Here is a 24,201-nt window from a genome sequence, read left to right as displayed (position 1 = left end):
AGGAAGTCTATGCCCTGGGATGGGACTGAGACCTGTCTCTGAACCTGCCTATGTGAAGAATCTGAATAAGCAGCTTTACAGCCCATGCACTGTGCCTTATCTTGATTTTGAAGTAACAATCTGCATCTCTTCCCCAATCCCTTCTCCTAGGTATCATAGGCTGAGTGAGCTTGTGGAGCACGTGTTCCCACTTCTCGATAAAGAACAGAATTCTGCCTTTTTGTGCCCAGAGTTCAGCTCTTTCTGCTACTGGCGAGACCCAATCCCTCATGTGGACCTGGATGACCTGGCCTGAAGTGGCACCTGTGGCAGGGGTAATGGGGAGGTATAGTCACTCTCCTCACAGCAGGGAAGGTGACCTATCCTGTGGACAAGGATCCAGGGCTGACAGTGGGGCACCTGCTTTCTAGAGCAGGGACAGGGCCCCTGGAGCTGGCACAGCCACTCTCCTTCCTTCCTAGGCTATTGCTCAGCCCTCAGAAGGAGGAGAGAGGGGCTCAGCCTGAGTTAAAGCCCTTGTGCTCTGTCACACATGGGCCTTCACACGTGCTTCCTGCGGAGTTGTGTACTGGGCACTCCTTCAATTTTCGTAACTTAAAAAGGAAGAAAACAGAAGTTCAAGAATGGACCAAAACGTTACACAAAGTAAAGTGTTAACAATTTCTACTGAGCAGTTGAGATTGTCTCTCTATAACCAAGGCTTTCTTCAGAGGGTCCGGTCCACTGAACTGCCACAGATCCAGTTGTGATGCTGGCTAAAACTATCTGTGCACATCTTTCCTCTGGGTTCCTCCATTTCTGCACACTGAAACAGAATAGCTGCTCGCTGTGCCAAGTTGGGTGGGCCCCCAGGGCTTATGCACCAGAGCCACTGAACCCAGACCCACCAACATGAACTTCTGGGGAGAAAATCCCCTTGGATAATCAGTTTCTTATCTGTGACTACTCTATGGTGAGAGGCCTTTAAGTTATTTCTTAGACATAGCTGAAGAATAGATTTATATTTCATGTTTGGAATAATGTGGGATTTTGAGTTTCAAGACAAAGAACACCAACACAGAAATGCAAGTACACAGTTGCAGTGGGTCCTGGGGATAGCCCTTTTCTCTGTCCTTGTGCTGGTTACCTGGCTTAGATGGGGCTTTAGGTATCTTGCTTTGGGACAGGATTTCTAAAATTCCGTGCTTCAAATTAGTCAGGGAAGCACAATGAAGCTTGTGTAAAGGCCACTGGCTGGTAGTTTTGGCTTTGTCATCACAACCCTATGTTAAATTCTATAGAAACCATGTGAGAAAGAGGTCTTGGAGCTCCTGTTGAGCCATCAGCCCTTCAGCAGTGACCCCAGACCAGCTTTCTAACTCCTCTGGCAGCTGGGGCACTTATGTGGTTGGCAAGTGCAGAGACTACCCTTTGAGACCCCATGGGGACAGAGAGATACTCATGCATTTGCACTAAAATATACATGGCAGCTGCATGGACTGGCCTGGTTGTAATGAGCTCGTATCAAATGTGGGAATAGAGAGCAGCAGGGAAGGATTGTTTGCCAGAAGCCCCTCTGGTGTTGGTGATCAGCTGGGTGTTAATAGTCACTGTGGTGTTAACATCAAGAGAACTGTTCAGGGCTTTCAGGGGACTTGAAATGGCCCCAGGTCAGAGCCCTCCATTGAGGAAGATGCAGGAAGCAGTGTTTTCCTGAGCTGAGGGGGAGCTGCAGATGCTTTTAGGTAGTTTCATTTCCAACTCCTGTGTGTCCCTGTCATCTTCTCGGGAACTTCTCTTGTTTGAGTTTGCTTTACCCAAAATAATACTGATCTAGAGTTGGAGAAACGGGTGATTATTTTTCCAGATTGGAGAGTTGAAAGGCCCTGACTGATTGCAGCCTTTTTTCCCTAGTGCTGTTGGGTATGGAGGCACTGTTGAAACCCCTTGAACACAGTTCTCAGTGGCAAACTCTGGAGGCACATATTCCTAGAGAAGAGATGACACAGGCTTTCTCCAGTGCAAAACCTCCCCTTTAAATAGTGCTAAGGACTAATTGTCTAATGAGTTTATTTATATATAGTAAATAGGAGAACTAGGTTATGTTTATATGAAGTTCTACCCAGTTAGTGAATTAAGATTTTAGTAAAATATCCATGCAGTTTTCTTATTTCCATAGATGCCACCAGTGTGTCCTTTCAACTGCCTTTGATTTAGAGGAAGAATGAGAGCTTTATGTGCTTAATCTGTGCTTAGTAGGACTTCTTTGCATATGTGTGGTACAGAAAATCTTAATATCCATCATCTTTTTAGGTTGTCCTTCACAATTTTTGACTAGTTTGTTTTTCTTGACAAGCTCTTCTCCTTGGATATACAGGCCTTCTGAGAGGATCCAGCCTAGTATCTGGATCTCCCAGCCTGTGTTGAGGGTAGCTGGTTCTTCTGTCTCAATGTCCACTAGCCCTAGACTTTGTTGCTGCAGATTGATCCAGTGGGTATGTAGGCTAATGACCGTGAGTCTTTTTCCTTGTTTAAAGGAGTCCCTTTTGCTGAAAGTAGATGATTACTATTGCTGTAATGTTAAGAAAATATTAAGTTTGTGCTGAACATCCATTGCCATTTGGTACAAATGACATTTGTTCTTTCTGTGAAAGAGAGATGCCCTTGAGTGTGTTTGCACACAATCTCTTAGGATGGCGAGTTGAAGCATCAACCTCACGCTGGCTCAGTGACAAGCAACGTCACAAGGACAGCTGTAGGGAGATTGGGCTCTTCTAAGTCATTCTTGTCAGTTGCTCCATTGGTGACATGACCCCTTTCCCTCTTCCCACTTCAGTCTAACTTTAGTGTTTGCTCTGATATCATGTGTTAAAGCTTGTACTGCTGTGGAAGTTAATGTCTGCTCTCCATCAGGCTCTGCGAGGTACATGTGTGGACTTGGAGCATGCACACTTAGCGCCATAATCAGTAATGTTTCACTGTGTTCAAACACATCTACATAGAGTTTTCATTTGGAAAAAGAAACCTACTAGTTTTATGTCCTAAAACAAAAGCTGCTAAAAATCATAGGGAAACCAACTGAGGAGGAAAGGTGACTAAGTGACTGAAACATGCTTCTGCCCTGAACAGCCCACTTGACTGTGGGCCTGCACACAGCCCTTCTCTAGTTGCTTTGAAGGTGAAGCAAGGCCTTTGAGAGAAGAAATGGTTAGAAAAAACATTAAGCACTTTCTCTTTTTGCAAGTTGGTGAAAACGGATTCATCCAGGGAGCTTTATCTTTTCAAGTATCATATTCACTCTGGGAAACCTTGTTTTCCCATGTTTTAGAGCATGCTGGGTTTTATTTAAAACTGGTTAAAATAAATGTTATTTCCAGGTGGAAAATGACTTTTGGTTTGGTTTGAGGGTAAGAAAGGGAAGGGAAACTGCTCTTTAATTTAATAATTACGTTCAGCCAATGATGAAGTATTTGATTATTAGACAGAAATATCACTAATAAGTTTTCAGTTGTCTGAAATTAATTGTAAACATCAATACAGTACTCTTTAGTTATGGTAAAGACGTCTTAAGATGAATGGCTCATATTTTGGTGCAGTGTTTGATGTTCAAAACAAAATGTTACAACAATAAACAAACATAAACTCTGAGTGCATTTGACTCTTTCTTTCAAGGGACAGTTAAATCATATTCTCTATACTTTTGCCAGAAATTGATAATTTCCATAAATTAGCATTTTGATCTTTTCTGACACTTAGACGATGTGTCTATGTGCTTATTTTTAAAAACTGATTCCAGAAGTGAAGCTACACTCATAGGAACTAACCTCTCTTGCTTTGTAGGTTCTGCCAGGAAGTGATTCATTCATACATATGTAATTTCTCTTGTAATCTGGCTGGTGGACATATCAGCCCTTTAGAGTCCCTTAGGAGTTCTACTCAGAGTCCTGAACACCCCACCTTTCATTAAACCCTTTCTCGGGATTTGCCACTTAGCAGTCCTGATGTTTTCATTAGATCAGCGGGAGTCAAAGTGATCTTTGACCAAAAGCCCACATCCCACAGATTAAATCCTTTTCATCCTCTCAGATTGCTGCAGGGCAGCACATGTTGGATCACGGGTCCCTCCATCAGTGAGCTTTCAAGTATCAAAAAACTTGGTATTTAATTCCTCTTTACTATGATAAGAGGGCAGGGTGACAGGAACTATGAGTCTTTAGGGTATACTTTGGGACTGAAAATGAAGAACTCAGAGACTGCAGCATCTCAAATTATAATGAGTACAGAAATCTCCTAAGAGCTTGTTAAAGTGCAACAGGTTTGAGGGTACCCAAGAGTCTGCATTTCTGGTTAGCTCCCAAGCTAACAAGTCGAGCTTTATTGCTGGTCTGGAGACCTCATTTTACTCAGCAAGGGTTAAATCAGCCTTAGATTTTACAGATAAAGAAGCTAATAGTTACAGAAACTAATAGTTACTCCTTTGTAGGCATTCATTATATCATTTTGTGCTACTGTTGCTTTGTAAGAGCCTGTTAGCAGTTGGATGTCAGCTGCAGGCTGCGTCTACCTGAAGCTGAAAATGTGGGCAGTCCAGTAGCAGAGCCGCAGTACTGATTTCTTCTTGGCACCATGAGGATGATCTGAAGAGCTGCACAGTGTGACTGTTACACCAGTTAATTTCTTGTCGTTATTGCATTTTCCCAAACCTCTTGAATTATTCTTGGAATTCCACAGGACTTCTTGGGCAATAATTAGACCACTTGAATGCATGACCCTGTGCACCATATGTGCCCAGACTGTTATGGGTCAAGTGCTAGTGCATTGAGCAAGGTAGCTAACTATTCTGAATTACAAAGGTAGAGTGGATTAGTAATCTGTTAAATATGTTCCCTAATATCAGGAGAGGGAGCATTTTTTGGTACAGGAAATCTTATTTCACACAAAGCTAACAAACTCGGGGAAGTGATTATTTCTGAGCTGGTACAGATTCTGAAGAGCACTGTCACCCTACTTGAAGGAGACAAGTAATTAGTCATCCTTCATGAAAAATGATGCATGGGGGGTTACTTCCTAACCTTTGAGGGTGAGATTGGAGAAAGCATCTCTGTCATCTCTTTTCCTGTCAGTGACAGAACTCAGGACAGGAACCAAAGAACTGGTATATTGGCATGCTTTGTAATTACTGATTTCCAGGTGGCAAAAACTTAGGTTAAAAAAAAAATTACTAGAAGGCCAGGGAGTTAGAGGATAGAGCACTTGCCTGGCATGTATAAGGTACTGGGTTCTGTTCTTTCCCCAGCAAAAAAAAAAAAAAAAAAAAAAACCACACACACACACAAAAAAAGACATACATTCACACACTCTCAGGGAATTTGATTATAAAGGAAATGGTTTGCCCAGAACAGCTCCAGGTCCCTTAAGTAAGGGGTCAGCGGACATCCTTCCCTAAGCTTAGAGGCCCATCTCAATTGCGGTTCCGTCACATCCTACACCCAGTGGAGTTTGCATGTGTCCTTTTTTCCTTCCCATCTTAGGAAGGCATAAGAAAAACATGAATGTTTGGAAAATGGATATGGGCAAAGCCATTTTCAGATCTACAGGTATGGACTTAGTCATGTCTCTGACCACAAGATACCCCTTTCAAACTGCAAATAATTTGTGGGAAACTATTTAAAATATGGTAGTCATTGGGAAAGCTAAGTAATGTTGCTAACTAGAAATAATTTCAAATACAAAGTCCATTGATTTGCATTCTTTAATGAGGCCATTTGGTAGTGTTCCATATGGGGGGGAAAATGTTTCAGTTAAGACTTGAGTAACTGGACCTTTTTCTCTGCAACAACTCTGATTTCAGAAGTTATAACCTCAGCTGGAGGTGTCATGGCACACATTCGTAGTCCCAGCCAATCAGGAGGCTGATCGGGAGAGTGGCTTGTGCCCAGGAACTCAGAGCCAACTTGGATGACATAGCAAAAACCCCTTAAAATTTTTTTTAAAGTCATAACCACCTTAGGTTTGAAGCCCTAGGATTTGGTTTGTACCTCTCATGCACAGCTTCAAGGGTATTGACTTATTGAAGGGCCATGCTCTGAAACTCTGCCCTACCCCCCACCACAGCCTTTGAGCTCTCTTGATCCTGTTGTTTTCCATCTGTATGAAAAGACAGGCTCTTCCCTTATAATCTTGCTGTTACATGTGGTAGGGTCTAGCTTTCATCTCATTTTATCTTGAAATTAATGCAGGCTCCTGCTATAATTATGCTGCTTTGCCTGTCTTGGATGCACAGAGCTGAAATGCATGTATTTTGGTAAATGAGTCAAGTTGCACTGAGGATGACTAAGTTGTGTGTGATGCACTAGAAGCAGCCTGTGGAAGAGTAGACAATGCAGTTGTTACCTACCTTCTCTCTGGTTACTGCTTTTCCATTGAGTGTTTGCCTCCTTTGGCACTGAAGTCTTTAGAAGGGGAGTGTGAGGAAAGAGGGTGTAAGCATGTGTGTGCCAACTGGGTTTTCCTGAAAACACTCCACTGCTTTGGGATTTTTTTTCCATGAGACATTTCTAGGACAGCCAAGGATACACTGACAGCTGCTTTTAGCCAATTCACCAGCTGCAGAAACAAGGGGAGAGAACGGCCATTCTTCCTCCCTTTCCTGGACAGAGGTCTGAGTTATAAAATAGCAGCAAACCTTGAGTGCTTGTTCACTTCTCCCCAGCTGCAGTAAGGGATGAGTGCAGTGGCCACCCTGTAATTTTCTTTGCAAACAGGCCTTGAAACACAAGGCATTTTTATAGCTCAAGAGCCTCTTCTGCCAGCTCAGTGCAGGCCAAGGACACTAAAGCTCGTTTCTCTCGTGTGCACCTTCCCCTGGCTTACTTGACTGATGAGCACATCTTCCCAACCTGGTTAGCGGAATCCACATTGTGCTAAAAGGTCTGATGTGCCTACAGGTTTCTGGGACTGCTAATGAAGTATTACTGCGCCTGGGCCTAGAACAGTGTGTGCTTACTTTGGGAAGATGCCCACCTTCTCAGATGATCTCAGCTTTCAGAAGTGATCAGTTTTGTGTTGAGCCTCTTGTTGCTTAGGAACCTTAAAGAGTTCATAAGCTATGTCTTGCCAGTGATCTGTGCAATGAAGCAGTGAGGATTTGGTCTCAGCCTGGGACCAAATCTGCTGATTTTATGTGAGTTTCCAGCCTTCCGTGGAAGAGCCCTTCTTTAGCTGTGGGATCATGGCGAACCCAGGCATACAGCCTGGTTGCTCATAGATAAGTTTTATAGTAGAGACTAATTTATGCAAGATCTTTCTACAGCCATTAAAAAAAAAAAAAGTCAATTGCCTTTCTACAGTTTGCTTTTTAGCAGTAACTCCCAATCCGTAAGGCACCAGACTTAGAGAAGTAACTCAAAGTGGTTTTACATATTTATTGACACTCCCTGTCTTTGCACTTCAGTTGTACATGTCATCTAAGGAGCCCAACAAGTTTCATAAATAGTGTGTGGCACATCCCCTTTTGCAGTGGGGCCAGGGCCCAGTAAGCAGGGATGAGTCCCAGGCCATGGCAGTTAGCCAGGTAGGGAACAACCCAAACTGAACTCTGGGTCCCTGTACGGGGTGGCATGGGCCACGTTAGCACTTCAGTGTTTAAACTTTTCTCCCGCGTGTAGTTTATGGAGGAGACTGCTGGCTACCCACCACCACCACCCCGCCCCCCCCCACCTTCAGCCAGCTGCAGTTCCTCTCTAGCAGCAAGACACCATCCTGCAGCCCTGCCCTCTGGGAAGCAGTGTAAACCTCCACAGGTAGCACCAGGTGTGTTCCCCAGGAACCTCGACGCGGAGCTGGAGGCTGGGAAGATGCAAGAGGGGAGCTGGATTGCAGGCAAGGGGGCTTTCCAAGTCTTCCAGTTGTCCAGTTAGAGTGACAGAAAAATAGGTGAACTCCTCACTACCTGTCTGCAAACTCTAAGGTGTGGTGGCCCAACAGCGAGGTAAGGCCTTTATCTTAGGGGCAGGTGGAAGGATGTATGCAGAAAACTCTAGATCAGTGCTCCAGTTACATACATAAACTGAATATATTAAAGCTTCAGAGTTTTTACAACTATCTCTCCCCTCTCCCTGGCCACCCTAGAGGTGGGAAAGGAAAGGATATAAGAAAACCCCACTAAAGGTGGAGTACATTTCATCAAAGTCTGTATGGGCCAACCTGCCCCCAGTCACCACCACATTGACACCGTCTCCGGCCTTCAAGTGCACAACAAGGTGGAAGGCCCCTGGGCCGCCGCAAGTGTGCACAGCCCCTGGGGGTCGGTGGTACTCCAGGAATTCTCTCTTGTACCCGGCTGTGTGCAGCTGGGCCACGCTGGCATTGGAGACTGAGAGGACGGCTTCCACGTAGGCATCCCGCTCAGGGGTGAGAGTGGCTGTGATCAGGTAGCGCCCATCGTAAGGAGCTGTGAAGATCCCTAGGGGGAGGAAGGCAGACAGGTGAGCTCATGTGTCTCCTTCAAGGCATGTGATGCTGCTGCACAGTCTCCCATGAACTGATCAGAAACTTAAAAAAGCCTGGGGTACCCGGAGTTCTGTTTCGAGTTCTGCAGGGGGCTTCTATGCCCTCACAGGAGGGGATTAGAATGGATGCTGACCAGGTGGCCCAGTGTGAGGACAGTGGCTAAAAATTACCAAAAGGCAGTCCAGTCCCTCCAATAGCTTACAAGCAGCACGCTTCAGGAGCACCACGTCCACATCGAATAACAACTGCCAGTGGCACCAAGGCTGGTTAGAAAAGGACCACAACCTCACGCCACCTGCCCTGTGGGCTCTTCCCTGGCCTGCTTGGCTCAGGCATGCCAGGAAACATGATTCTCTTGGGACTGGTCCAGACAGGCAAGCAAACCTGGGTGGACAGTGGTGGGCTGATGGGAAAGGCCCTTCCCTTCACACAGAGGAAAAGGAGATCACCACTCAAGGTCTCATGGAGGAAAGGAAGACGGAAGGCACTGTCAGGAAGCCGGGGGTAAGCTCCATCCCCACTATCCTTACAGGGTTCCCCAAAACCCAGGGCTGAGGGCACGGGGACAATGCAGGCATAGCAGACAGACTCCGAAGTATACATTTTTAAGTAATTCTGTTTACAGTATGAGACCCAAATGCCAGAATCCTCCCCTTCTGGAGAGAACACAGCCCCATTCTTAGCTCTGTTCATCATAAACAAGATTCTGGAGGAAGCCTATTGCTTGCCAAGTTCCAAGGGGTTAGAGTGACTGTCAGATGTGGAGAAAGAGTGGTGCTCCGTGGCCACTAGAGGACAGCTGGGAGGGAACTGGTCACAGTGCAATAGGCCAGGGCTGTCAGAGCGTTCTTAAGTACCATACAAAAATGAATGACCCTTCAGTGATGAGGGACCAGCATGCCGACCTCATGACTAGAGAACGTGGCTGCTCACTCACCTCCCACAGTCCTGGGCAGAGCCGCACATGCCCAGGGGGAACTCCCTGACCCCTCGGGAGTGGGAGCGCCCCACCTGCACTGGGGTAAGAGGAGGCAGCACCACATTCCCTGCAAGTACTCACCAGTCTGGGGGTTATAAACATCCCCGTCATTTACCAGCACCTTGTTGAAGAGGACAACGCCACGGTCACTGGGGAAAGGCTTCTGGGTAAGCCCAGCAGAAAAAGACACCAGAGCAGGCCCTGGAACCCCTGCTGGGGGAGAGGGGATGTCAACACAATGGCAGTTTCCGGGGGGGGGGGGTCTATCTGGAGCAGGGACAGGTGAGGGGGCCAGGAAATCAGGCCTGCGTCCCAGGCCCATTTTATTCACCTGAAAGTGGCAAAGTACCCAAGTGCCAGAAGGTCCCCCTCATCTGTCATCAGCAGTCAGCTAAGGAAGCCTGGGATTGGACTGGCTCTGGTTAGAAAGATGAGAGAGAGACTGTGTGTGTGTGTGTGTGTGTGTGTGTGTGTGTGTGTGTGTACACGCGCACATGTGTGCAAGACAGGTAGACTATGACCATGAGAGTGACTAACTGCATGTGTGAGGAAGACAGGTCTATGCATGTGTAAAACTGCTTACAAGCGAGGGGCAGGTTCTGGGTGCATAAGAAGAATCATTTAGGGAGCTGGTTACTTATTAATGAGCCCATAAAGCCTGGGCCCCCAGGAAGCTCATCAGGACCACCCAGGGCACAGGCCCACCCAGTGATCCCCTTGGGAAACTGAGCTGGGATGAGGTAGGGTGGAAAATTCCTTGTGTTGGACCTGCCTTTGAGCCTCTCTGAAGGGTTTGGTCCACTGCAGTCAGCAGGGGCCTGCCCTGCTGCTGTGGGTGTGCAAGGGCCGGGGCCCTAAGCTCCGCTCATGCTAACAGCCCAGGGAGGAAGCAGGAGTACACAGCAGCGCAGAGGCTACAGAGGACCATCCTTTTTTCTGCCCTGTCTCTGAGCAGACGTACCTGGGGAGGCTACAGGAGGTGACTTGGGGTATCCTGAAACACAAGAGAAAGGAATGTCAAGACCTGAAACAGTAACTCATTTTGCTGAGTCCCTTTTTCCTCCCTGCCAACGTGTTCTACTTGATTCTCTATTACTAATGAAACAGACACAGCAAGGAAATCCATCCTGAGAGCTGCCCTCTCAGATCTGGAAGCACATTTGCACACTCCTGTTCCTGCTTCCTCACCAGCCTGCCTAGTCCTAGACAGCCAGAGGGCCCTGAGAGCAAGCCAGCTGCAGGAATCCAAAGAGAAAGGTGGGGCGCTGGGGCCTTGGGGCCAGGCCCGGGAGGCCTTCAACTGGACTGACTGCGTGGACGGTTGGGCAGGGGCCTGCAGACATGGATGGATTAAAAAACAGCCCAGCAGAATATAGTCACCCATGACACTCGGAACTAATGGAAGACCAACATCTTAGAAAAGGCAACTGTGATCACTGTAGCTCAGGAGGCTGAGAAGGAACGGGGAAAAGGAGAGCTAGGGAGAGACTCAGCAGTGACCCAGGCAGCCACCATGTTTCGCTGGTCATGTGTGCACTAGGCCGTCACCATCAGGGACCAACCCCAACCCTGACCATGATCAGGTGCCCCTGAAGGTCAGCCTGGTCCCAGAGGGGACCAGGAGTGTTTATGGAAGCCGACATCATCTGCCCCCTCTGTTTCCACAACCCTAAGGCTGTTTCCTCACCTGTAACAGCCCCCAGGAGGGCTGGGGGCTGGAGACCAGAATGGAAGGATCCCAGAAGGCTCACTCCTTTTTTCTTCGTGCCTTAACTCTGACTACACCATCACCAGGACAGTAACAGCAGTGACACGACACGTGTGGCACGCTCCACAGCCAAGTCCTTGGCTCTTTCATCCTCACCATAATCCCCTGAGGTTCTGTGCCATCCTCCCTTGGCATTGAAGGAACTAAATTTTAGGGACACTGAATGCCAGGTCCCAGGGCTGTGTCGAGGCTGCCTCCCACTCTGCTGTGCCCCTAACGGTCTTTGCCCCGAGCAGGCTCACTAAACTTGGTTTCTGGAGACCTCTCCTACTAGGAATGCCAGTGAGCTGCCCCCGTGAACAGACAGTCCAACCCCTGAGATGATGACATTTCTAAGTATAATTTTCTTTGCTGTCCCTGGAGTGTCCCAGCCAACATTTGTTAGATTAGCATAAATCATCCCCCTCTGGTCCTTGGCATTATTGCAAGCTTCTTTCTGAACTTGTCCCCCTAAATCTGAGACCCTAAACCCACTAAGACCCTGCAGCATACCCACCCCTGTCCCCCAAGGCTCAGGTGATCTGCAGCCGTCCCCTGTGCCTTCTCTGTGATAGGCTCACCTGGTGCTCCTGCGTAGCCTTCTGCGCTGGGGATGGCCTCCTGTCCTGTCTGGCCATCCACACCCTGGGGCAGGCCCCTCCCTGACACGCCCATCCTCCCCGGAGGCCCGGCCTCTCCAGTCTCCATTAGGACCCCGGTGGAGCCAGGCAAGAAAGGCAGCCCCGTCCAGCCAGGTCGCGCTGGTGGGGGCAGTGGCTCTTCTGGGGGCCACAGCTGCGGGGGTCTCTTGGGCAGCACTGGCCGTTGGCCTGTGTGCAGTCGTCTTGCGGGGTCCTCCGGTGATGGCCGTGTTGGCTTAGGCTGCGGCAGCTCGGTGGGGGCTTCCGACGGCAAGGGCCTGGCAGGCACCTGTGGGGCCTTTGGAGCCAGGGGCTGGGGTGTTTCTGAGGGCTCCTCCGCTGAGCATTAGGAGAAAGAAACACAGGGTCAAAAAATCTCCAAGTCATGGCTGGTCTCAGGTCTGTGAGGGACTTTGCTTAGTCTCCAACACAAGCTAGTCTCAGGAGCATCAGCCATGTGGCTAGAGCATTGTCCCCACCAGGACATCCACAAACAGCACCACAGCTTGGGGCAGTCTGCATCACATCTGAAGAAGCTATGGTTAAGCTGCCTTCAGGTCACCCTAAGAAGCCAGCCGGACCCTCTGCCCAACACAAAAGGATTTCCACCTCTCCATGCTTGTGCCATAGAGGTATCACAGGTTACTAACTAAAGGAACCTGAAGCCACTGGCCACCTTAGTCTCCAACACAAGCTCGTCTCAGGGTCAGGTGATTGTTGAGGAACTCTGCTGTGGAGACCCCACATCTATCCCCAGCCAGTGATCTATGCGTATTTCAGGGAACTCCTCTCTGCAGTTGACATAGACCCAGAAGGGCAGGGATGCCCACTTGTCTCACCACACCCTGTGGATTACCAGTGGAAGGAATTTCCAACAGAGGAACCTCCTGATTCACATTCTCTTTTTGAGATGGTCACTGTGACTCATCCAAAAGCTGCCGCCCATTTCTTCTCCAAATACATTCTCAGAACCAACCTTCCAGGAACCCATTCCTGAGCACTCCTCTAAAAATAACCAGTCTGACTGAGATTCCATTTGCAAAGGGAAAACAAACACCCACCTCCTCTGTTTGGTCCTGCGATACCCCAGGTTCCAAAGCTGCATAATCACACGCTGGGCAACAGTGATTGTGTCCTGGCCCACGTCTAGAGTGAGCATTCTCTAAGGTAAATATGGCAGATCAAATGCATGCTCCCCTCCTCCCAGAGCCAGGTTCCCAGACCACCCCTAGAGAGGTCATTTCTCAAACGGCCTTTCCTAACCCACGTTTCATGAGAGAATTAAGCCCTACAGAAAAGGATTTGATCATTGTCTCCGTTCTCCCAAGGATGGTACTGAGCTAATTCCATTCTATGTACCAAAAAGTTCACTCATTACATACAACAGAATGGCTTCTATCCCTGAGAAGGTCTGGGTGTGATAGAAAAACCAAGGCACGGGCTGGGGCTGTAGCTCAGTGGTAGAGTGCCCGCCTTGCACGTGTGAGGCACTGGGTTCGATCCTCAGCGCCACATAAAAATAAATAAATAAACAAAGGTATTATGTCCATCCACAACATATGAATAAGAATATGATGAGCCCTTGCAGATTAAAAGTATGTTTGCCAAAATAAGAAAGTCTGATAAAATGGTTGATAGACAAAATCAAGGAAATCTTTCAGAAGGTAGGACAAAATGATGGACAGGAGGAGGAAACCATAAGAAAATTATTGGTGTGACGGCGTGTTGGGGTTGTGGCTCAGTGGTAGAGCGCTTACCTAGCATGCACGAGGCACTGGGTTCGATCCTCAGCACTACATAAATGTAAAATAAAGATATTGTGTCCACCTAAAACTTAAGAATAAATATTTTTTTATATATTTACCATTTGAAATATGGTAAATATTTCTTTTTTTATGAGAGAGGAGAGAGAGAGAATTTTTAATATTTATTTTTAAATAAATATTATTTAAAATAATAATGTCGGTGGACACAACATCTTTGTTTGTATGTGGTGCTGAGGATCGAACCCGGGCCGCACGCATGCCAGGCGAGCGTGCTACCGCTTGAGCCACATCCCCAGCCCAATATTTTTTAAAAAAAGAAAATTATCAGGTCAACTTAGTCTTTCTAGAAAAAGATCAGAAAAACTGTAGAGTAGGGGTGGGGGGGTGGTAAGGAGAGAATGAATTTCCCAGAACTGAAGAAAATTAAAGATCCTAGCACCACTGTTGAATAAAAAAAATCTATGGTTTGAATGTCCTATACAAAACTCAGGTTGAACTTAATCCCCAATGCAACAGGGGTGGAGGCAGGGCACAGGGGTGGAGGTGGGGCACAGCGCCAGGTGTTCAGTCATCGGGTTCTCTACCCTTACAGCTGGTGAATGTGATGGGAGTGAGTTATCTCCAGAGCAGGTTGTTATAAACTGAGCTTATCCCCTTTGTGATTCTCTCATTCCCATAAGTTTGCTTGCCTCTTTGCCCTTTGACCATTGAATAACATAACCAAGAGGCACTCGCCGGATGCCCAGTACCATGTCCTAGGACATCCCACCTCCAGATCTGTGAGAAATAAATCTCTTCTTTATACATTACCCAGTCTCTGGTATTCTGTTATGGCAACACAAGACAGACTAAAACACCACAGCATATTCAGAACACTGAAGATAAAGAAAAGATACCACAGGCTGGGCTGTAGCTAAGTAGTAGAGCGCCCTCCTTGCACATGTGAGGCACAGGGTTTGAGCCTCAGAACCACATAAAAATAAAGACATTGTGTCCACCTACAATTAAAAAAAAATATTTTAAAAAGAAAAGATACCACAAACTTTCAAAAGAAAACACATAAAAAGTACAAACCACAAGGGTATCATCAAGCTCCTCAACAATACTATGGGAAACTAGAAGTCAAAAGGACGATGCCTTCAAACATTGAAGGAACATAATTATTAACTATTCTATATTTAATTCTATACCTAGCCAAAATATCCAACAATCATGAGAGCAAAATAAAGACATTTTGGGTTGAGGTTGTGGCTCAATGGTAGAGCCTAGCATGTGTGAGGCACTGAGTTTGATTCTCAGCACCACATTAAAAAAAAAAAAATAAAGGTATTGTGTCCATCTATGACTAAAATAAGTAAATAAATGAAGACATTTTCAGAAACGCAATAGTTTAAAAGAAAACAGAACAAAACTCCTCAAAAGCGACCTTTTCTTTAAAAGCTATTCCAAGTTCAAAGTATTAGACAAAAGGGGAATGAAGGGAAGGGAGGAGGGATAGGAATAGGAAAGACAGTGGAATGAATCTGACATAATGAATCTGACATGTACATATATGCATAGACCAGAGTGAATCTCACCATCATGCACACCCACAAGACTGGAATCCTAAGTAGAATAAGATATATTCCATGCTTGTATAAATATATCAAAATAAATTCTATTGTCATATATAACTAAAAAGAATCAAGTAAAAAATACTAAAAAAGAAAAAAAAACAATTGAAACTATTTTCCACTGAAATAAAGGAGTCAGCCATGAAAAAGAGTCAGGAAGAGGGTCTCACACCAAAAAAAAAAAGGTGCAAGCTGTTTCTTGAAGAACAGCTAGTGAAAGCAGTCTCAGGTTGAAAGCCTTAGAGTCCATCTAGAAAAATGACGGACCCAGATTGGATCAGAAAGAATTCCAGAAATGAGGTTTCCAATTTAAAAAAAAAAAAAAAAACAGAACTGGCCAAATGGCCTGATAGGTTTCATGGCAGATAAAATTATACTGAGAGGCTGTTGGGAGAATGGGAAGAATCCAAAATAGATACATAAAGTCTAAGCAAGTACTGACTGCTAACTCAGAAAAGCAGCTAAAGAATGCAATGTGACCATGGAGAGCTATGGTGCTCCTCATAGCATAAATATTGAAAATTGATTTATGGTAATATAACCACTTTGGAGTTGGGAGGAGGGGAAGCCAATATAAGGCAATAGCTACCTCGCTGGTGCCCTGCTCTCGTCTGCCTTTTCCTGGCTTTATGCCTTTCCTTCCAATGTGCACACCCCCTAAAACAGCCTCTGCCAGCCCCCATGCCTGAAATCCTAGTTCAAATACCACTTCCTCCATGAAGCCCTCTTGGATCTGCCCAGCAAGCCCTGAGCAAGCTTCTCTCTGAACCAGCAAAAATTGGGGCCTCCAGAGACTGTTGATTTTGTGTATTTTTCTTCTCCGGCTGTCTGGTGATTATACATCTAAATTATCTTTCATCCCCAGGGCTTGGCGCAGAGCCTAGTACATGACATTGAGCAACTGAAGGGTTTGGTAAATAAAAGGAGGCTGAAAATATGACAGGTACTGTGGGTCATGCATGGCCTAAATGCTCTTAGCCATTAAACTGGGCACTTGAATCTTGCCCCAAATCATTGCCATTCTGGGGTCCCATTGGGGGCAGCACACATGGGACAATTTTTTTTTAATATTCATCACTCTCTCAACACCAAGGCTTATCACACCCAGTGGAAGGCAGAGAAAAAAAAAGAATGAACCAAGATACTGTCCAGGCCCCCAACCCTCCAGTCATCACCCCCAGCCCCGGCCTCTCCCAGCTCAGGCCCCACCCACAGCGTCACGTGGCGCTCCAGCACAGACAGTCATTAGCAAGTCACAACAAAGACTGGACAGAGATTCTGGAAGGATCCCTCTCCGTGGCTGACTGCTGCACGGAACACATGGTTCCAATTCACCGAGCGACCATTTGAATCCAACTCTTCGCAGGAGCCAAGTGTGACTCCCTGCGGGACATAATGCCTGAGGAATGAAGAGTCAGGGTCAGATCGGCCCGAGGTACCTGGCCTGGCTGCCAAGAGGTGGGCTCATGCTGCCAAGAGGTGGGCTCATGCCACCACGAGCAGGCAGGAGGGACCTGACCCCCAGCACTGACTCCAACCCCTCTTCTCTGAAGCTCCTATTAAAAGCCAATTTCAAAGGAACCTGCTCCCAACAAGTGCCCTGAGGAGCCGGGCTGTGGGGGGACCTGGGGACATGGGGTTAGCTGTGCACCTGGCAACTGGGTGGTGTCCAGTCGATAAACAAGGAGCTGGGGACAAGGGCCAGCCTACACTGTTAGGGTCTATGTTTGAGGCTGAAATCTCTCAAGTTATCAACATTATCCATGCAATGGGCTCACCCTGCTGTATCCTCCTGTCACCAGGCAGAATTCAATGCCCATCAGACAAAGTGACGGATGTGGGGCATTCTGCTAACTGTAAAGCACAGTTCAGGTGTCAAGTGCAATCCATCCGAGGTCCAGTGGAGGTCAACCATCTCCCTAGCATCTAAAGGGTGTCTCTGCCAAGCAAATGCTGCAACTGGAGTATTTTAAAAACGCTGATCCAGGCTTGAAAACAAAAATCCACCAGAATGCTGAGCAACAGAACACCAAGTGGGGGCCATGGGATGCTTTCAGGGAAGTCAGCCACACCAGTGGCAGAGCCCCAGTTCCTGGGAGGAAACCCCAGCCATCATGCCCTGGGCATGAGAAGCACCTGCCTCATCAAGAAATCAGAGAAACGGGGGCTGAAGGGACCCCGGGTGAGGAAGACTGGCCAGGAAGTGGGCGATAAGTCAGTCTGACAGGTGGGCATGCAAAAGGCCCCTCAGGGCTGAGAAGCAGCTCTTCAGAAAACCTGGATTGTTCTCTTGACAACACAGGAAGGGAAACTTAGATGCACTGGAATAATCCACCAGGAGCAAGTGGCCAACTCAAGGCTTTTGGCTGTGATTGGAATGAAGAGAGAAAAAAAAAAAAAACCTCTCTCTGGCTGCATCACAAAAGGGACTGCTCTTCCTCAAGAGCAGAGACTGCACAGGCCATGCTGTACAACACCAGTCCAGACGCACCAACCTTGAAACCCCGTGGAACGAAATAGGCTGGCTAGGGAATGCAGATTTCAGTCTGTGCAAAGTAGGAACTAGAGAACGTTGAAATAGCAAGACAGCCTGGGTCAAGATCTCCACCAAGACGTTGGAACTAGAAATGGCATTGCTATCGCTTTCCACAGAGAGTGGGGCTTACCTACCTGAGCATCAGCATCACTCGTGTTTTTTTGTTAAAACTTCACAAACCAATTATAAAATTTATATGGATAAGCCATAGGGGAGGGACATATCAATAACTGAATCAGGGGGCTGGAGTAGAGCACTTGCCTAGCATGCACAGGCCCTGGGTTCCAATCCCCATCACTTTCATGAAGTCAGAATAATTAAATAGCTGGAACAGTCAGTCTGTACAGGGCTCACACAGGCCCAGCCGACCTTCTGTGGGTGCTGCAGTGCCAAGGTGGGCGGATTATGTTCTTTCTCTCTTCCTCGCCCCCACCCCTTGTTTCTGGGTACCCGTTACCCTAATGGTTAATCCTACCCTGCCACCTCCAAGGTGACCTCCCTTCCCATTTCAGAACCAGAGCTAGGGTTTGTTTGAATTGTACATTGCTGGGGCTACTTGGTCCCTGCAGAGTGGCATCTCCTGAGAGATCCGGAGTCCTCTCTGTAAAGATCCTTCAGGGTTCTATGGGTGCAGCTATGGGCCAAGCTCTGATCTAGAACAGGGCCAGTACAGATTCCAGGTCACCATGGAGACAAGCAGCTGCCACTTATATCGACCAAAGAGCATTACAAAAACCAGATGCCCACAGGGCAGAAGGGTGTGAACTCTCAGCCTTTCTTTTTTCTCTTGTCTTTTTTTGGGGGTGCTGATGTATACACACAGCTGATTTGGCCTTTATATAAAGTCGAAAGCCTGTGACTCAGCCCATCATGCAGTCTTGGACCTAAATCAACCCCAACCTCGGCTGACGGCAAGTCAGTGGCCAAAGCTGTGATAACGCTGGCGACAGGCCACTCACCCCTGCCAAACTTCACGGCCCAACAGTTATTTTGATAGTCTGTGCTTTCTCATTCTTCCTGCTTTACTTGGGCAACTCGATAAAAATAGGATTCTTACATCCATGACACACCAAAGAAATCGTTGTGCTTTAGGTATGAGGTGTTCCCCCAAAGCTCTCATCGGAGACAATGCAAGAAAGTTTAGAGGTGAGACGAGTGGGTTCTGAGAGCCCTCACCCTTTCACACCTTAGTCCACTGGTAGGCATTCACTGGGTGCTAACTGTGGGCGGGGTAGGGTGCGGCTGGAGGAGGTAGGTCACTGGGGTTCGCTCTCTCTCTCCCCTTCCTAAATGCCATGTCCTGAGCTGCTCTCCCCCTCCACACCCTTCCACCATGATGTCCTTCCTCACCTCAAGCCCAGAGCAATGGAGCTGGCCTTGTATGGACTAAGGGCCTCTGAAACTGTGAGCCCCATGTAAACTCTTTCTCCTCTAATGGTTCTGGTCAGGTCTTTTGTTCACAGCCACAAAAAAAAAAAAAAAAAAAAAAGCTGAGAAAAACAGAAATGATGTGATTCAGAGATTTCAAGTACTAGGAAGAATGAGCCAGAGATGTGAACAGAAAGGGATGGGAAAGAAGAAGAGGGAAGCCCTGCTGCAACCCGGATGATGTCGAAACACTGCTGCGGTGTGTAAGGAGCGCTGTCCCTTCCGGCGTGCGTGACGCAGAGGAAGAGACTTTCCTGACTCACAGCAGGGTCCTTCTGCCCACCTTCCTTCCTCAATCCCAGCCTCCCTTCCCTCCCCAGCCAGAGAGGATCAGTGCCACCTGGGGCTCCATCTGGGGCTCAGCATCACCTCAATGCCAGGCCAGGGAAAGGATCCACCCGCTGGGGTGGCTGCACCCAGCCTGTGTCATAGGCCAGGGCCATCTGGATGCAAGGCAGCAGGACAGACTACCCTTCACCCACTTCCTGGGGTGACAGACATCAGGGCACTCAGGATGTGGCCCACGCCAGGGACGTGTGTGCATGACCACCTAAGGCCACTGGCTCCAGAAGGAGCAGAACCATGCGCCTTGGGGAAAGAGAGAGGGTGCTCGAGATGGTCCAAGGACCGGTGCTCCTACCCACCCCTGAAAGCAGGAGCCAGCAGATCCGGAGCCCAGGGCCACACCCTGCTGGCCACAAGGCACAGAAAAAGGATCTAGAAACCTTTTCATTTAGCACCCGATTTGTCATGAGCTTCCAGTCAACAAGTTTGAACATGAAGTTGTGGGTGCTGGGAGGGGGGATTCGGAGGCACCTACGCTTTCAGTCTGACTCTTAGTCTAGGGAAGAGAAAGAGAAGCCACCAGAGCAGCCTGCCCCCAGGCCTCACTATGCTCCAGGCTGGAGGCCTGGGGCTGCCTTGGAAGAGAAAGGGACAAAGATCATTGTCCTCATCAGAGGGGAGAGGGCTGAACGGGAGGAAATACTGAGCCACCACTCTCCACGACACAGGGGTGTCGATTCTCACACCTCCTTTTTGAGGTAGATTGCTCATCACTATCATTTCCGGTTCAGATGGATGGAGAAAGTGATGCTAGGGACCCAAAGTCACAGAGCCAGCATGCAGGAGCCCTGATTCCAAACCTGGGAAATAACAGCCACTCCCTGGCTCTAATCTCCCAATGGTTTCCTACGGGACTGAAGTCAAAATCCTTGGGATGGGGATGTAGCTTGGTGACAAAGCACTTGCTCAGCATTTGCAAGACCCTGGGTTTGATTCCCCAGGATGCACACACACAAAAATTCCAAATCCTTTATCATAGCCTATAAAAATCTGGCATGATCCAATTCCGGCCATTTTTTTTTTTTTTTTTTTTTGGACCCATTGCCGATGACCTTCCCCCTTGCTCATATACTTGAACAACCTGGCCTTCTTCAACTAGGGCAAAGGCAAACTCAGCCCTGGCCCTGACAGCGTTTTTGTTTGTTTGTTTGAATGTTTGTTTTTGGTACCCAGGGATTGAACCCAAGGGCACTCCCCTATCAAGCTACCTCCCAGCACCCCCACACAGACCTTTACAACTTGTTTTGAGATAGGGCCTCCCTACGTTGCCCAGCCTGGATTCTAACTTGAGATCCTCCTGCCTCAGCCTCCTGAGTCACTGGGATTACAGATGTGTGTACCATGTCCAGCTCTGCCTGGACCATATTCTCACAGACATCTCTGTAGGGTTTGTTCCCCCTTTATATTTATGTCTCAACTCAAAGGTCATCTCCACAGAGAAGCCTTCCCTGGCCATTCATCCAAAATAGATTCCTGCCCCCATCTTCCATCACCATCTGTTTCATCATTCCTCACGGCATTGGTCAATGCCCGAAATCCAATATTGACGCGGCTGTTCACTGGCCGTCTTTCTGTTAGAGCGCATGATCATGAGGGCCCCAGGACATGGCTCAGGAGAAACCTGATGAGTGAGTGAATGAAGGGTCTGGGGTGTGGAGTGAGGAGAGCTGAGGGTGAGACGGTGACAACGGGACACAGTGGTTCTTCATCTCTCCTAAGCCAGGTGCCCTTCAGAATGCTAGGTGAAAGCCATATCCCTCTAGCTAAAAAAATAGCCAAATGTCGGCATAACATGTCAAGAATTATTTTAAACCCCAGAGGAAACACATGAACTGATTGGGGGGTGGGGGAAGGCTTGAGCTGGGAGTGGTGAGGCACATCTATAATCCCAGCAGCTTGGGAGGCTAAGACAGGAGGATCGTGAGTTCAAAGCCAGCCTCAGCAATTTAGTAAGCAACTCAGTGAGACCCGGTCTCTAAATAAAATACAAAAAAAGGGATGGGGATGTGGCTCAGTGGTGGAGTGTTCATGAGTTCCATCCCTGGTACCAAAAAAAAAAAAAAAAAAAAGCCTTGCATCTATTTGAGCATCAGCTGCCTCCTGGGTAACTGAGCCCCATCAGAGATGCTGCCAAAGAACAGGATCCGTGAAGAGCCAATGGACTGAGCAGAAGCACCAGAGTGTGTGTATGTGGCCCAGAATCTGGTTACAAGTCCAAACCTAAGCCCATCATCTCACCTTTGGACCTGCACCCCCTGAGGCAGGCATGATGACCACCATGACTACCCTTGCCACCTGGCACGACAGCCCTGTCACCTTCAAGAGCCGACTTGCTGTGACCAACAGAACGAATGGGGCAGAAGTGATTCCGTGCTAGCTCTTGGGCCCCACTGTAGGAGGCCAGCAGCTGCCCCTTTCTCTTTAGGAGCCCTCTGCCACACAGTAGGTCTGACTACTTAAGAACTGGGTCACGAGGAAGCCCAACCTAGCCACATGGGAGAGAGGGGCGACGTGGAGGATCCCAGAGGTGCAAGCTGGGCCACTAAGTCAGCCTGGACCTTCCAGCCAAGGGAGGCTGAGTGGGCGGCTCGAGCTGATGTGCCACAGAGCAGAAGAGCCACCCTGCTCAGCCCTGCCCGAGTTACCCGTCTCCGTACACAACAGAAAGTGACACCTCCCTGTGTTTCAAGCCACCAAGATTTGGGGAGGTGGTCACACAGCAATAAATAACTGATCCAGTCACATCACCTCACCTTGCCCCTCCCCCCAGCCCTTGGAGGAAATACCTCCTCAATCTTACAGGCTCCACTCAGGGACCCCTTCCTTGGAGATGCCCTCCCAGACTTCTACGGCAGCTGTGGGCACTCCACCTGCCCCCCTGAGGCTCATCCATACCCCATTCCCATGACCGCCCCTTTGCTTGCTTCTCTACCCGACTGTCATTTTTTATCCACATGGACCACACACAACCATTACCTAACGTCCCAGGGGCTCAATAAGGGGTTATGTACTGAAAGAACAAAGCCTTACACTCTTTGTGCACACACACCACCTTTTTTTTTTTTCTTTTTTAAGATAGGGTCCAAGTTGCTGAGGGCCTCACTAAATTGCTGAGGCTGGCCTCCAACTTGCAAGCCTCCCAAGTTGCTGAGATGACAGACGTCATTGTGCTTTTTACAAATGACCTCATTCATTTACTGCAGACCTGTGTGTCTCTTTCCCGCTGTGCTGAGGCATGCCCCGAGTGAGGATCATGCCAGCTCATCTCTGTATCCCTCACAGAGCTTCGCACACAGTCAGCGCTCAACTGACAGATATGTGACTTTCTCTGGGACCTTAATGTCCAGGTTGTAGGTCTCCTAGGCCTGGGTGTGCTACAAGCTTGCATGAGGCTCTGTTTATTTCTGGCTCTTTTCAGTCATGGAAATTCTCAAGCGCCCAGGCCGTCCACATTCACAATGGGTCCAGCCCCAAAGACCGTGTCTGAGAAGCCACATTCTGTCCAAAGGCATCCCCTTGCAGCTCCTACTGCCCAGACAAATGTCAAACAGCAAATGCAGCTTCCCACGCAGCCAGGGCTCTGCAAACCAACTGGAAATATCTGGTCCAGTCTGTTATTATAAAGCACAGTCCAGACAGCATTGTCACCACAAAGGACAGTCACTCTGTGAACACACACAGGTCTTGTGACCTCTACTCAACATTCCAGAGATATAGGAGCTGAGTGGGCCCAGGGAGGAAGGAGCCAGTCCTATACAGTGCAGAGGGCCGGGCACGGGGAGGAGGCCAGATGCCTGGTCCTGTTCAAACTGGGTAACTCTTTATCTGCAAAATAAGCACCCTGCTCTGAGGTCACCGTCCAGAGCATTTTCCCTCCTGACTACATGGACCCCTTCCCACTCCTCCTGAGGCTCTCCCCAGGTGGGGAAGGGCTTGTCCACCTCCCATGTTCTAGCTTTCCATCTTTTTTTTAAATTTATTTATTTATTTATTTTGGTGGTACCAGGGATTGAACCCACCAGGGGTGTTTAACCACTGAGCCACACCCCCAGAATTTTTTTTATATTTCATTGTGAGACAGGGTTTCATTAAGTTTGCTTAAGGCCTCACTAAGTTGTTGAGGCTGGCTTTGAACTTGTGATCCTCCTGTCTCAGCCTCCTGAGCGCAGGGATTACAGGTGCGTACCACCATGCCCGGCCCGGCTTTATGTCTTAGCTGGGACCTCATCATAAAATTCCACAGGCTCACAGAGCCCATGAAATCTCAGTCAGTATTTATAGGCCTGTGTCACCCACAGTGACCAGAAGGAAAAGGTGACAGACCTGCGGGAGGTGGGGAGGAGAAAATAAAGACAGGGATGTCAGGAAATAGTTTCCTTCTGGGCACACCGCTGACCCTCTGCAAGTCCCAAGGGCCAAAAACTCTTCACTCAACTCTGGGAGACACACAGGATTTGTACATAGCCCAAGCTCTACCTGTCACCAGCTGTGTGGCTTTGCATATATTTCCCTCGAGAAAAGGATGCACCTTCTCTGTGAGCTGTCACAGGGCTCATCAGCTATGCCCTGAAGGAACTCGCCCAGCGCTGGTACACAGAAGGTGCTCAATAAATTGAATAAGGTGCTCAATAAATTGAACTCCCTTCTTGCTCCCTT

The 24,201-nt window shown here is 48.1% G+C and overlaps 2 protein-coding genes across 6 annotated transcripts in view; one reads left to right on the top strand and one right to left on the bottom strand.

Annotated features, from left to right (window-relative positions):
• Lpin2 (lipin 2) overlaps positions 1–3,627 on the top strand; it is a 76,602-nt gene extending 72,975 nt beyond the window's left edge. For both annotated transcript variants that reach the window (XM_026394539.2, XM_026394538.2), the window contains exon 20: positions 151–3,627. In XM_026394539.2, coding sequence (XP_026250324.2) covers positions 151–295 — 145 coding nt within the window. In that variant the 3' untranslated portion in view covers positions 296–3,627. The remainder of the gene's footprint in view (positions 1–150) is intronic.
• A 3,756-nt stretch (positions 3,628–7,383) lies between these two features.
• Emilin2 (elastin microfibril interfacer 2) overlaps positions 7,384–24,201 on the bottom strand; it is a 51,288-nt gene continuing 34,470 nt past the window's right edge. For 2 of the 4 annotated variants that reach the window (XM_026394526.2, XM_026394524.2), the window contains 4 exons: positions 11,798–12,196; positions 10,431–10,463; positions 9,551–9,682; positions 7,384–8,443 (listed from right to left, as the gene is read on the bottom strand). In XM_026394526.2, coding sequence (XP_026250311.2) covers positions 8,106–8,443; positions 9,551–9,682; positions 10,431–10,463; positions 11,798–12,196 — 902 coding nt within the window. In that variant the 3' untranslated portion in view covers positions 7,384–8,105. Of the gene's footprint in view, positions 8,444–9,550; positions 9,683–9,800; positions 9,888–10,430; positions 10,464–11,797; positions 12,197–24,201 lie in introns of those variants that run through there. The other 2 variants (XM_026394527.2, XM_026394528.2) reach the window with 2 other exon arrangements.

Source organism: Urocitellus parryii, chromosome 13 (genome assembly GCF_045843805.1).
Source record: "Urocitellus parryii isolate mUroPar1 chromosome 13, mUroPar1.hap1, whole genome shotgun sequence".
NCBI classification, from domain to species: domain Eukaryota; kingdom Metazoa; phylum Chordata; class Mammalia; order Rodentia; family Sciuridae; genus Urocitellus; species Urocitellus parryii.
Note: the sequence above shows the minus strand (reverse complement) of the source record. Positions and strands in the feature narration are given on the sequence as shown.